General features: G+C 39.0%; 2 protein-coding genes across 5 annotated transcripts in view; both read right to left on the reverse strand.

Annotated features, from left to right (window-relative positions):
* Positions 1 to 126: 126 nt before the first annotated feature.
* On the reverse strand, positions 127 to 3734 carry mterf4 (mitochondrial transcription termination factor 4). The gene is made up of 4 exons (XM_017496259.2): positions 3656 to 3734; positions 2690 to 3089; positions 1083 to 1267; positions 127 to 614 (listed from the first exon to the last, which is right to left on the reverse strand). Exons 1-4 carry the CDS (start codon positions 3683 to 3685, stop codon positions 219 to 221), a joined length of 1011 nt encoding a protein of 336 aa, XP_017351748.2. The 5' UTR covers positions 3686 to 3734; the 3' UTR covers positions 127 to 218.
* Positions 3656 to 12420, reverse strand: part of pask (PAS domain containing serine/threonine kinase) — a 32471-nt gene continuing 23706 nt past the window's right edge. For 3 of the 4 annotated variants that reach the window (XM_017496256.3, XM_017496257.3, XM_017496255.3), the window contains 2 exons: positions 8222 to 8365; positions 3771 to 4696 (listed from right to left, as the gene is read on the reverse strand). In XM_017496256.3, the coding sequence (XP_017351745.1) occupies positions 4515 to 4696; positions 8222 to 8365 (326 nt within the window). In that variant the 3' untranslated portion in view covers positions 3771 to 4514. Of the gene's footprint in view, positions 3735 to 3770; positions 4697 to 8221; positions 8366 to 12420 lie in introns of those variants that run through there. The other variant, XR_001815841.3, reaches the window with a different exon arrangement.

Consider the following 12420-nt stretch of genomic DNA (forward strand, 5'->3'; position numbering starts at 1 on the left):
TGGCGTTATCATTGTGCTTTGGCATCATTGGGGATTTGTTTGAACAAACAAGGTTTTATGACAGATCTTGTCCCGTCAACTTCCTGCTTTTCCAGCGTTTACAAACAAACCACAGTAGGCAATCAATAAAATGCAAGAAGACAATAAAACGAGATTTATTTTGATATCGATACGGCGTACTACATAGAAACAGAGAAAATGTGAAGCTACGTTTGAGATCAGTGTCTTTCTGGCATCTTGGCTCTCTGATTTGGTTTCTTCTTGAAGGAAACGTGTGTCTCTGTGACATCATCGTCATCGTCGTTGTCGTCACCACTGCTGTACTCTTCACCTTGCTCCTCTTCCTGCTGCTCTCGTGCCACAAGTTTCCGGAACACATTAAACTCTTCCTGGGTGGCATTGGCAACAGAGGTGAGAAAAATGTCCTCCGAGACGCTGAGAAAGTCTTTGAGGCGCGGGTTGAGTATAAGCGTCTGGCCCTTCTTGTCAGGGGTTTGGTACAGACCACGGCGCTCCAGGAAGCCGTGACGACACCGCAGCTCCTCCAGGGAGACTCTGAAGAGCTTCGCCTTCACCATCTCAGCCTGGCTACAGCCCATACGGAAATATACATACTGCAATACGATGAGAGAGAGAGAGAGAGAGAGAGAGAGAGAGAGAGAGAGAGAGAGAGAGAGAGAGAGAAACAGGATACAATAAAATCTGCTAATAAAGTGAGGGGTGAAATTCAGGACAAAAATTCAGGACAAAGTTCAGTCTGCTCCACACTGGCTGGTTTGCTGTCTGGCTCTCTGGTTCAAATCTTCTTAACTAATATAAAAAGCCAGGGACAGACAGAAGTGGAGTGAATAAGTGAGCTGATGATAATTGTGGTGATTTGAAATGGTTTTATTGATCAGTTTACAAGAAATCTTGTAAGAAATCTGACCTGACAGCTTTGCATTGAAAATGGTGGAAACAAACAAATCTACTGCAAACACATGATGCACTGTTGTTGTTGATTTTATTTATTTTTTTTGGTCCTGCCATGACAATATTTCAGAAAGCTGAATGGAACAATATAGAAAAACCCCCCGATCTACCTGAAACATGTACTCCAGATGTGCAGGCTCTTCCTCCACTACATGCGGCGAGTCTCGGAGGATGTCTGCCATCTGCTGAGCGGTGAACTGGCACTTCTCTCTGAGGACCCGAGACACAGCGCTCACCCTCTTCACTGGAAACGACAGGATCTGAGGGTGGTGGCTTATCACCCTCTGCAAACTGCCTGACAAACAGAGGCCAGGGTTTATTAGTCAATTTCAGTCAGCCATTCTGTGTTTCTATTCACAAATCCAGAGCCAATTTCAGAATTGTCACTGAAAGATAAACCATTGTATCCATAATGACTGTTATGTGTTGGTTCTAAACACAACTGCTGCTGTCAGTACTGTATCTGTAGAAGGGATGTATGGGTGCACATGTACAAATGAGATGTTTGTGGATATCTTTCCAGCTAAATCAGAACAATATATGTCAGAACAAGAGGAGCACTCTGGAAATATAAGGCACCAGGATGAACATTCAAACCGTCAGTGATGTTTCTAATTCTCCGCATTTACAAACATCCTTCATTAGAATAAAGTACATTTAAAAAGGTACAGCTTGAAAAGTTCAAGTCAATTCAATTTTATTTGTATAGCGCATTTAACAATGGACATTGTCTCAAAGCAGCTTTATAGAAATATAAAAATACAGGGTATAGATTTTAAGTGTGTGAATTTATCCCTATTGAGTAAGCCGGTGGAGACGGTGGCAAAGAAAAACTCCCTAAGATGATATGAGGAAGAAACCTTGAGAGGAACCAGACTCAGAAGGGAACCCATCCTCATCTGGGCAACAACGGATAGTGTGAAAGTAAAGGAAAGTTCATTATGGTTGAAAAGTGCTTTAGAAAAGTCACCTTAGAAAAGGCTTCTGAAAAAAAAAATCTTTCCAGCCCAGAAACGAGCTCTCTCTGGCCCTATCAGAACAGAGCTGCTCCGTATAATGCAGCGTGCACATGAAAATCTCTCCATCACTGACATGCTCACACATGACTTTAATCACATGTGATCTGCTGTTTTGTGATTGCTTCATGACCTGGAGAGATCCCTGCTGAAGCACTCTTGATCCCTAAATCCCACGAAAATAAATGTCAGAGAGGTCCATAATGGCACTTTGTGTCTTTGTGTTGGGGGTTGTGCATGTAAAGGATTGTTGATGTTTTCAAGATCATGACGAGAATTGAAATTTCAATGGGCTGTAAAACAAACAAACAAAAAAACAATCCGAACAGCTCATTTAAGCTGATACAGAGCAGTTATGATGAACTACTTTTTGCTATAATACTACTAGTAATAATAATAATAATAATAATAACAACAAATAATTCTAGCAATAATAATAATAATAACAATAACAATAATAACAACAACAACAACACTAGTAATAATAATAATTCTAGCAATAGTAGTAGTACTACTAGTAATAATTCTAGTAACAATAATAATAAAATAATAACAACAACAATAATAATTAGTAATAATAATAATAGTCACAAACAAGAAGAAAAGTTCAAATCAATTAGACTTTTATTTAAATAGCCATAAATGAAAGACATTTAGTATGAAGTAAAATAAAGAAGTAAATAAAAGTAAAAGCTGTTCACCTTCAAGCAGGCCAAGTTTCCTTAGATTCATAACTCGCTGCTGTAGCTGGGTTTCTTTAAGTGAATACAGCTCAGGACATTTCTCCAGGACCTTCAGCACGCTGCCTGGGTTTAAGCCGAGGCCGAAGAGCACGGTCAACACTGGCGTGTCATGCTTGCAGCGGTTTTTATCTGCTGCTTCATACACCATCTCAGCCTGGCTCTCTGAGAAACCCATTTCAGTCAAAGACTGCACGGTTAGCTCTCTCCTGCCACGCTGGACACTCTGAGCAGGTGTGGACAGGGGTGGAACCAGCTGTGACGAACAGAGTGGTCGGTGAAGGAGAATTAATGGCACCTTGGGCAATTCTTTCACAGGGACACATTTTGGTAAGCAGGTTCTCCATGTCCATTGTAGAATCTGGCCCAAAATACAAAAACAGTAAAACAAACAAATAAAAAATAATGTTCTTGTATGAATGGAGATGATGGCAACAAGTCTTTTATTAGGTAGTAGTAGGGATGTAGAATCACAGTTTATCAGAATTACACAGCATATTTGAATGCACAGTTTCCAATAATCCACCTCCAGCAATCAAGGCCAATCAGATTCGATCATTCTACAGCGCTGTTTTGAGTTAAATGAATAAATTCTGGCTAAATGTGCAGCCTTAGCCAGTGATGAAACCATGTTTTACAACTTGGGGCCAGTCTCATATCTCCTCACTACTTTAGAAGCGCACTACACATAGTATAAAATTACGCCTTCTGCACACTATGTTGGCCATTAACGTATTAAAATTGCTCCCATTTGGGACACGGCCGCCGTCTGGTCGCTAGTTACAGCTGCAGATGAACTTCCCTCCGCTTCCGCGAGTTCAGACCTGCTTCCCTTTTCCTCCGTGTCTGGTAAACTAAATCTACAATCTCCTTCAACAGCGCCTCAAAATAAAGTTAGTATTAAAGCGTCTGAGTTTTCTTACTCACCCCTAAAGCAGTGTGTGCTTGGGTACCCATTGGTCCGACGTCCTAATGTGTTCCCCTGAATACAGTTCCGCTTATAAACCTCGTTCCGGGGGGAAATAAAAGGAAACAAGAAACATGCTTTGAATTGTTTTATTTAAATCCAGAAAAATGTTCTTGAATCACGCGTCAGTTTTAATGTTAAAAATATTAAATACAAACAAACAAACAAAAAACACCACACTCAAAAGACCTGATTTTATTCATATGAAATGTTGTATAATATTTAAAATGTAAATATTTAAAATGTGAATAATTTAGTTTAAAAAAAAAATCAAGTTAAAATTAGTTGTTTATAATTGCTTCTTTTAAAACCTAGCATTTCAAGGCTGTTCCTTAAATGATCAATGCATGCAACCATACATCTACATAATTTAAAATAGGCACAGCACTCTTGATTGCTTTTACAGTACTCCATACTTTTACTTCATTTTCCAACGGATAAACAATGTTCTGAAACAAAGAGTGCAACAATTTAGACACTGCCCGTTTAATTTGTGATTTACATCACCAGTGCCAAATACAGCAATGGTTTTTTTTTTTTGTTTTTTTTTTTGCGCAACATGGGCTAGCCCTCTCTCTAGCCGCCTTCTATGCCAGTCATCTCAAACATAATTTAGTGTTGAAACAAAGACAGGTGTATTTTGAAGGTTGGTGTTCATGCAGGACATCATGGAACCTGACTGACAGTTAATCAAAGTCTTCAAACACAACATCAAAAACAATTGGAAAGAGTAGCAGCAGTTATTTTTTCCACCTCTCTCTTTCTTATTTGAACCTTTTCCCACTGCAGGTCTCTGTTCAGAGCAGCCCAAAAGCTTCCTCAGTCTTCAATTAGATACTTAAGGAGTTCAAACTCCAGCGCTGCCATAGTTCTCCTTTGCTCTTTATCCTCATCTTCCTCTATTTCATCCTCCTCCTCCTGCAGAGAAGTCTCGTCAGTGGCAGCATGCGCACTGGCCTCATGCTGCATATCTGGACTGTACCGATTTTGCTCGGAAGAGTCTGTAACAAAAGAAAAAAAGACAGTCAATTTAAATCCATAATGAACTGACAAAACAATAAGGAAATGAAAAATCTACCAGGTGCTTTTTTTTGGTAGAAATTGAGACACAGGAACAGGAAGTAGCACACATTAAATAATTTGAGTTTCAGAGCAGTGATAGTCCATAAAAATCTCAACTTTTATTCAAGATATGAGGCACAGTAACAGAAACTGAAGCTACAAACTGTAAGACCATCATTTGAGGACTGAAACCTTTCCCTAGTTCGCGCCAAGTACATGCCAGATTCATGTCCTTTATTATATCAAGAGAAACATTGTATTCAAGCAGCACACACATTCAAAACATCATCATCTTGTTATAACTGTACATTCGACTTGTATACATTCTAAAAGGCTCTGGATCAGTATAATAGCTGTCTAACAAGAGCAGTAACACATCAGAGCTCAGACAGGAGGCTCTCACGGGGCAACATGCTCAGGAGGAGTGTCTACGTTTAATCAAGCTATGGACTAATTCGCATTCATTCAAAGAGAGGTTTGGGAGGCTTTTCATTTCTTTAATTGTACCCGTTTCCTTGCTTCTTAGCTCCTTCCTCTAGAGACAAGAGGAAAGGATGCAAGGACAAAACACTGACAGCTGGAATCAAGCATTCACAACAAGGTGTCATTATATTTTAAACTAATATCAATTAAATCAGTGCTCATGAACACACTTAAATGACACTTTAAACAATAAAAGATTCGTCTCATCAGCTGACTTCTCAAGGGCATTAAAATCATCATAACTGACTAAAAAATGGATAGTAAAAGCATAAAGTATTTTATCAGCAGTTTAATTTAAATTATTCCACACGTATGACACCCATAGATATGAGTGAGGGTCTTTCCTCCCACCATTTTCCTTGTAGTCTCTCTCGCTCTATATTATGTTATATTAAAATTTAATTCTATTTAATTAATAGACAAGTATGGACAAGATACAAAGTGAATGCTGAAGTTAAAAAATAAATAAATAAATAAATAAAAATAAATAATTCATCTCCCAAATGGGGCATTCTGTTGCTGTTAAATTTCTGGAAAATGCCTTAAAATGTATTCCTTCTAGCAGGAGGGGTACCCCCCCCCCCAATCTCAGTAAGCCAGCTTTGAAAACTGAGACGCTGTAGATTTCTCCCATTTATAATTCACCAAACATTCACGATTGCTGTGAATATGAGGACAGTGACCGATAGAGCAGCCAATCTTCTAATATCTGAAATATTCTCCATGTTATGTCTACTGTTTATTTCATTTTATATTATATTATTTAAAAAACAAAATCAAACAAAACAAAAAAAAACCCTCAACCCCAACTGAGGTGATAAGGATGTCTCCACCACCAAGTTGGAACTACCCTTATATATTCTGTGCCAGAACTATCCTTCAAATACATTTCAAAACATTTTAAAAAGGAAGCAAGCTATTGAAGAAAGACCATTTCAGACACTTGACCTTGCTGTGACCTTCACTTTGTTTGGATCAGATCTAAAATCAGTTCATCTGCTGGTTACAATGATAAACACCACATAAATCCTACACACATTCAACCACACAGAAAAGTCTGTTTTGTGTTCTAATCTTCTGGATATTCAAGATAAGCAAATGCTTTTAAATGTAACGACGTACAGTACACACCACCAATATTGGCACCCTAAGTAAAATTGAGCAAAGACGGCTGTGAAAAATTGTCCAACCTTCAGATCTTTTGTTCAAAAAATCCTCAATACTCTTATCTCATGGATATCAAATAATTGCAAATCTTTGTTAGATATTGGTGTGCAACAATTATCGACAGCCTTTTAGTCAATAAAAGTACTACCCCCCTTTGCAAGATAACAGCTCTGAGTCTTCTCCTATAATGCCTGATAAGGTTGGAGAATACATGGCAAGGGATGAGAGACCATTCCTCCATACAGAATCTCTCCACATCTTTCACATTTTGAGGTCCACGCTGGTGGACTCTCCTCTTCAGCTCCCCACAGGTTTTCTATGGGTTTCATGTCAGGGGACTGGGATGGCCATGGCGGATCTTGATTCTGAAGTCAGTAAACCATTTTTGTGTTGATTTTGATGCATGTTTTGGATCATTGTCCTGCTGGAAGATCCAACCACGACCCATATTAAGCTTTCTGGCAGAGACAGTCAGGTTTTCATTCAATGTCTGTTGATATTTGATTGAGTCCATGATGCCATGTATCCTAACAAAATATCCAGGTCCTCTGGCTGAAAAACAGCCCCAAAACATTAAAGAGCCACCACCATATTTAACCGTGGACATGAGGTACTTTTGCATATGGCTATCTCTCTGTGTGCACCAAAACCAACTCTGGTGTTTATTGCCAAAAAGCTGTATTTTGGTTTCATCTGACCATAGAACCCGATCCAGTAGTGTCTGGCAAAGTGAAGACGCTTGAGTTTGTTTTTGGATGAGAGTAGAGGCTTTTTTCTTGAAACCCTTCCAAACAACTTGTGGTGATGGAGGTGACTTTGGATTGTAATTTTGGAGACTTTCTGACCCCAAGACACAACTAACTTGTGCAATTCTCCAGCTGTGATCCTTGGAGATTTTTTGGCCACTTGAACCATCCACTTCACAGTGCGTTGAGACGATATAGACACGTGTCCAATTCCAGGTTGATTCATAACATTTCCAGTTGAATGGAACTACTTAATTATTGCCTGATGGTGGAAATGGGCATTTTCAATGCTTGTGATATTTTCTTATAGACACGTCCTATTTTGTGAAGCTCAACAAGCTTTTGCCGAACAGCTATATTCCTTGTTCTTATCCATTGTTATGAATGACTAAGGGAATTTAGCCAATATGCTACCTCAGTAAGAAAAAAAAAAAAAGGAAAAAAAAAGGGAAATATCAATGGGAATATCCTTCAAATATATTTTTTCTCATATGAATTCATAGGGGTGCCAATAACTGTTGCACACCTATATTTAACAAAGATATATATATTTTCGATAAACCCGTGTTGTGTTTGTAATTGTTTGAGATCCACGAGAGCAGAGTATTTTTTGTGAGGTTTTTTTTTTTTTTTTTTTTTTTTAAAAAACAAAAAGATCAAAAAGTTAAACAATAAAAGAATTTCGCCGTCTTCTTTGTTCATATTTACCAAGAGTGCCAATATTAGTGGAGGGCCCTGTATGTGTCCATGTGCAATGCAGCTCATGACCACAACCGCAATGTCTGCAGAAAGTTAAGAGAAACAATAACATGCTCATCATTATGCTTAACATCTCATGGCTGGTGCACAGAGACAAATATGGCATCCAATTGCTAAATATTTTACTGGCTGACATGGCAACCTGTTGGACAAACATGTTTTGTCTGTGACGTGCTAGTTGCTTTTAATCCTCCAGATGTGTATAAGGTACACAGGAAAGTGCTGCTCATGCTGCTGCCATGTCCACATGCATCAAGTATAAAATCAGGCCTAAAAAGCATAGTTGTGTGACCGTGTACACGTGCTTACCATGATTGCAGGGGAACACTTCACTCCAGCTGTACTCTGCCAGGTTAATGGGCTGCCGTATCCACGGTTCCTGCAGGAGCTCCTCCAGTGTCATTCTCTCAGACGGCTCTCGGTGCAGCAAACCAGCCAGCAGTCTATACAAATCTAGAAATCACACACACAATCAATCAATACAGGTTTGTGTGGCACTCAACACCTGGCCATGCTATTCTAATACAAAGGCTTGATATCAGGTAAGGCACACAAGTTGTAGGATTTAGTTGTTTCTTCATGTTATTGGAGATTCTTCAGCACCCAGTGTGCATTATGGCATCACACCCAGTTTTGTTTTAAAAAGGTCTCATACAATAGATTTACGTGCATCCAAGATCAAAAAAACACTTTAATGTGCTCATAATTTATACTGCAGCATTACACCCCCCAGTGTCACAAATGACTCGTTAAATGATCTGTGCTAAAGGATTCATTCTAAACTCCTCCTTTCAGACAGCATACTCTGCTCTGATTGGTTTACCATGGTCAGCGTGTGTCGATAAAGAAACACCCACTACCATAACGAGTTTCAGCTCGGTCTGTCAGCGAGCAGCTGATAAAGACCAGAGGCGGGGCTTTTTGTTACAAACCTACATAGGTTAGTACAGGAAGTATGTCTGGAATCACTAACGACTCGTTTCAGCTGTTCAGAATCGCTTCTTTCATTTGGGAGTCAATAACCCCATTGATTTTTTTTAAACTTTGCAAATGTTTTTACATTCACAAACACCTGTATAACAGACTACATGAAAGGTAATATTTGAAAAACCATAATAGGTACAGTTTCCTGTGTGGCACAGATATAAAGCAAGGTGTTTAATTTTTAACTCCATGTCAGTATCAAATGCTATATTCATGGCAGGAGCAAGTTTACAAATAAACAAACCATAAATAAATACATGCGTAGATAGAGGCACAAAACTAAATGGGCAAACAAATGAACAACTAAATAGGAGATATTTTAAAAAGTAAAAAATTAAAAGGGCAAATATTTCACTGAGCACGGTAAACATCTATATGGATTGTTTAAATTAAGTCGGTCTTTGTCTGATGACATTAAAAGCAAAAAAGTTCAATAAAATGTGCTTTACAGCCAGAGGAGTTCTACATGACTGATCTGATATGATGCCTCTTCACCTGTTAATAATAATAATAAAAAAAAACACATCGGTTAGTCTTGAGTGACCTATGAGACATCTTGTGTACACAGTCTGATCCCAACGAGTTTTAAAGGAATGAGTCAGTCTTGTGCCAATAACAGGATTGATTTGATTCGTCTTGTTATACTAATTTTCATCCCATCTCCCTTGCTACTTGCTTACAATATAGGAGTTCAAGCTCAGTCTGAGGTCCAATGGTGGGATAGGGCACTTGCTGGTCCTCATTCCAAGGGCCTTTTTAGTAGCCATGTCTGCCTGCACATTGCCAGAGAGCCTAAAATGGCATGATACCCAGCAAAAAACAACAACAACAACAACAACAACAACAATGCTATAGTTCCACTGTGGACAGGATTTAGAATTTGAACAAATTAAAACTTGTGCATATTCAATGTATTCCAGGGCTAAAAGAAAAAAGCACAGAACTTGGGCTGTAATGACAGAGCTTTGTCCTAGAATGCAGATGCTGTGGTGCTGCTGTCAATCTGCTAGAGCAGCAGATGCATGATTTCTACATTGGATCCATCTTTCTATAAAGGTATGTGATGAAGTCTTCTTATGCTTCTTATGTTAAGGGACTGCTGCTGACAAGACATATCAGTTTTTATTCTTCCTATCCCAGGGGGGAATAGAGCAGAGATGCGTCAGGGTGAAGACATCAATGTTAATGTTCAGGTTTTCTAAATGGGATCTTGCATGTAGTCTTAAAGGACAGATGCACTTCACTCTGGACTCTTACATATGTAGTTAACAGGGATGAAAACCTGGAGAGTAGGCTGGATTTTGCCGATTTGTCTTACTCTTGGTCATACACCGAAGAGACAGGTGTTTGTTATTCAATGGCTTCAACATATAGGCTCTGAACAGGAGAGGTTCTAAATGCTCCCAAGGCAAGTCATAGTCCTTGATGGTGCACAATGCCCAACATTTGTAGGCATGATTGACTGGAAGAGCCATAGATTATACCCCTATAATCTAATCGGGCTTGGATCAGTGCCCTGTATAGGCACAGTAGTAAATTACAGTCTGCACTCAGTTTTGTTTTTTGTCAGCACCTTTTGAAATATCTACAGTTATAAGGCATCAGTTCTTTAGGCGTTTCTTGGATATGTGGGATAAAAGACAGTCTGTGGTCTTGAAAACCTCGTCTCCTTTACTACCTAACGAAGGCTTTGGGGATCATACAAGACCCAAGCTATAGTTCCACAGGCTCTTTGTACTCCAGCATCAGCACACACACAAAAATACTCAGGGACAGTGTTAGCCCACAGGTGATATGGCTGCTTAATAATAACCACTCAAACCACTAAAGAACATTTACATTTCCACTTATCATTTAGGACTGCTACAGGGTGTGTGATTACACTACGCTATTACACTCTGCACTTTAACTGACTGCTGGAGACCTGCTTTGTTTACATACAGTACTGCGTGCAGAAAGCCATAAAAATCACAAAGCAAATATCACACCTTACACATTTATTTGATTTTATTCAATTCTTAAAGTAACTTTTATTGTGTTTATTACTTTATATGTGCATATACTGTATACATGTATATTACTGCGTTATTGTTGGTTCTCTGCACATAATGTCACTCGCATTTTATACTTTACTGAGTGACTGTATAAACTATGGTGTAACAAATCTGACCGCTTTCGTGTGGTCTCCAGGCATCTACAACTCTGACTCATGGTGTAGAGATCACAGTAGACAGAACTGAGTACAGACAGTTTTTGTTTAGGAAAATTTAAACCCATGATTGACTGACCACACATGAATCTTATTTATACATTATTGTGGCTCAATGTATTATTTGTCCCCTTGTAGAAAATACAGAGAGCTTCCGGACAAGCCTATTATTAACCATCCTCTCCCTGGTTTAACCCCCCCCCCCCAAAAAAAAATAATAATAAAAAAAAATAAAAAAATAAATATAATAATAATAATAATAATAATAATAATAATAATAATAATAATAATAATAATAATACCCACAAAACCCCAAATAACAAAAACAAAAAAACCCACTAATCAGGGCTATAGAGCAGTAATTGTCAGAGTCATAATGGTCCTTACCTGTTCTAGGTATGGGTATGATTTCTGCTTCTAGCCTGCAGGAAGGTGTGTGTCCCGATGTCCAGACTACATTAAAGTTTTCTGAGATTTTAGCAAAGGCGTTCTTGTCGCAAATCATAAAAAGACAGTCTTAGCATCCATTAATTGTAGGAGACAATTGGTTAATTTTGAGCTTTTTTCCACCATTTCGTCTTCAGGGTTTAAAATCTTGTGTTATTATCCCAGGAGCAGATGCTGTCTCTTAATTATTCATGACAGCACGTGGTGCTTTCCTAAAGATGTAGTAGATGAGAGAGGCGTTCAAATGGGTCGTAAGAGTTTGTTTCAGTGGTGTAAGAGTTCAAGTGTGTTGTCTCGAGAGAGCTATGAGAATTATTGGAAGGTGAACTGCGGACTTGCTCACGAAAGGAGTTTGCATGTAAACAATGATGCAGTACTCAGTCCTGAGGACTTTTCCCAGCTGCTCAAATGAGATATGTGTCTCATTTTGAACCATGACAGTTTTACTTGCCTTTTGAGCTAATTAAACCACTTAAAAACTCCACAGGCCTTCGCATGCAAAACTATGCAACGAGAGTCCACGTTGACGGGAAGAGCCTTCGCCTTTATATTCGTGAAAAGCTCGAGCCTATTAGCTAGCTACCATTCCGAGACTTCTCTCATCTGCGCTTCCTCCGGGTTCGTTTTCCTCCATGGTTATGCCAGGGTCTAATGGTTCAAATAGAAGGGGCAGAGGACCCTATTGTGCCTCCATTTAGATCTGGGGATTCAGAGGAGAAGTCCTCCATCTCATCTGCAAACTTTTTGGTCACTATCCATCTTTATTGAGTGTTCTCACAATAACTTGCCCCCGCTTCCTCTCCTGCCTTTCCCCTGACACACCCACTCCCCCTCCCTTCTTCACACAGCCATCTACACCCAATTAAGT

This window comes from Ictalurus punctatus, chromosome 20 (assembly GCF_001660625.3).
Source record: "Ictalurus punctatus breed USDA103 chromosome 20, Coco_2.0, whole genome shotgun sequence".
Lineage (NCBI taxonomy): Eukaryota > Metazoa > Chordata > Actinopteri > Siluriformes > Ictaluridae > Ictalurus > Ictalurus punctatus.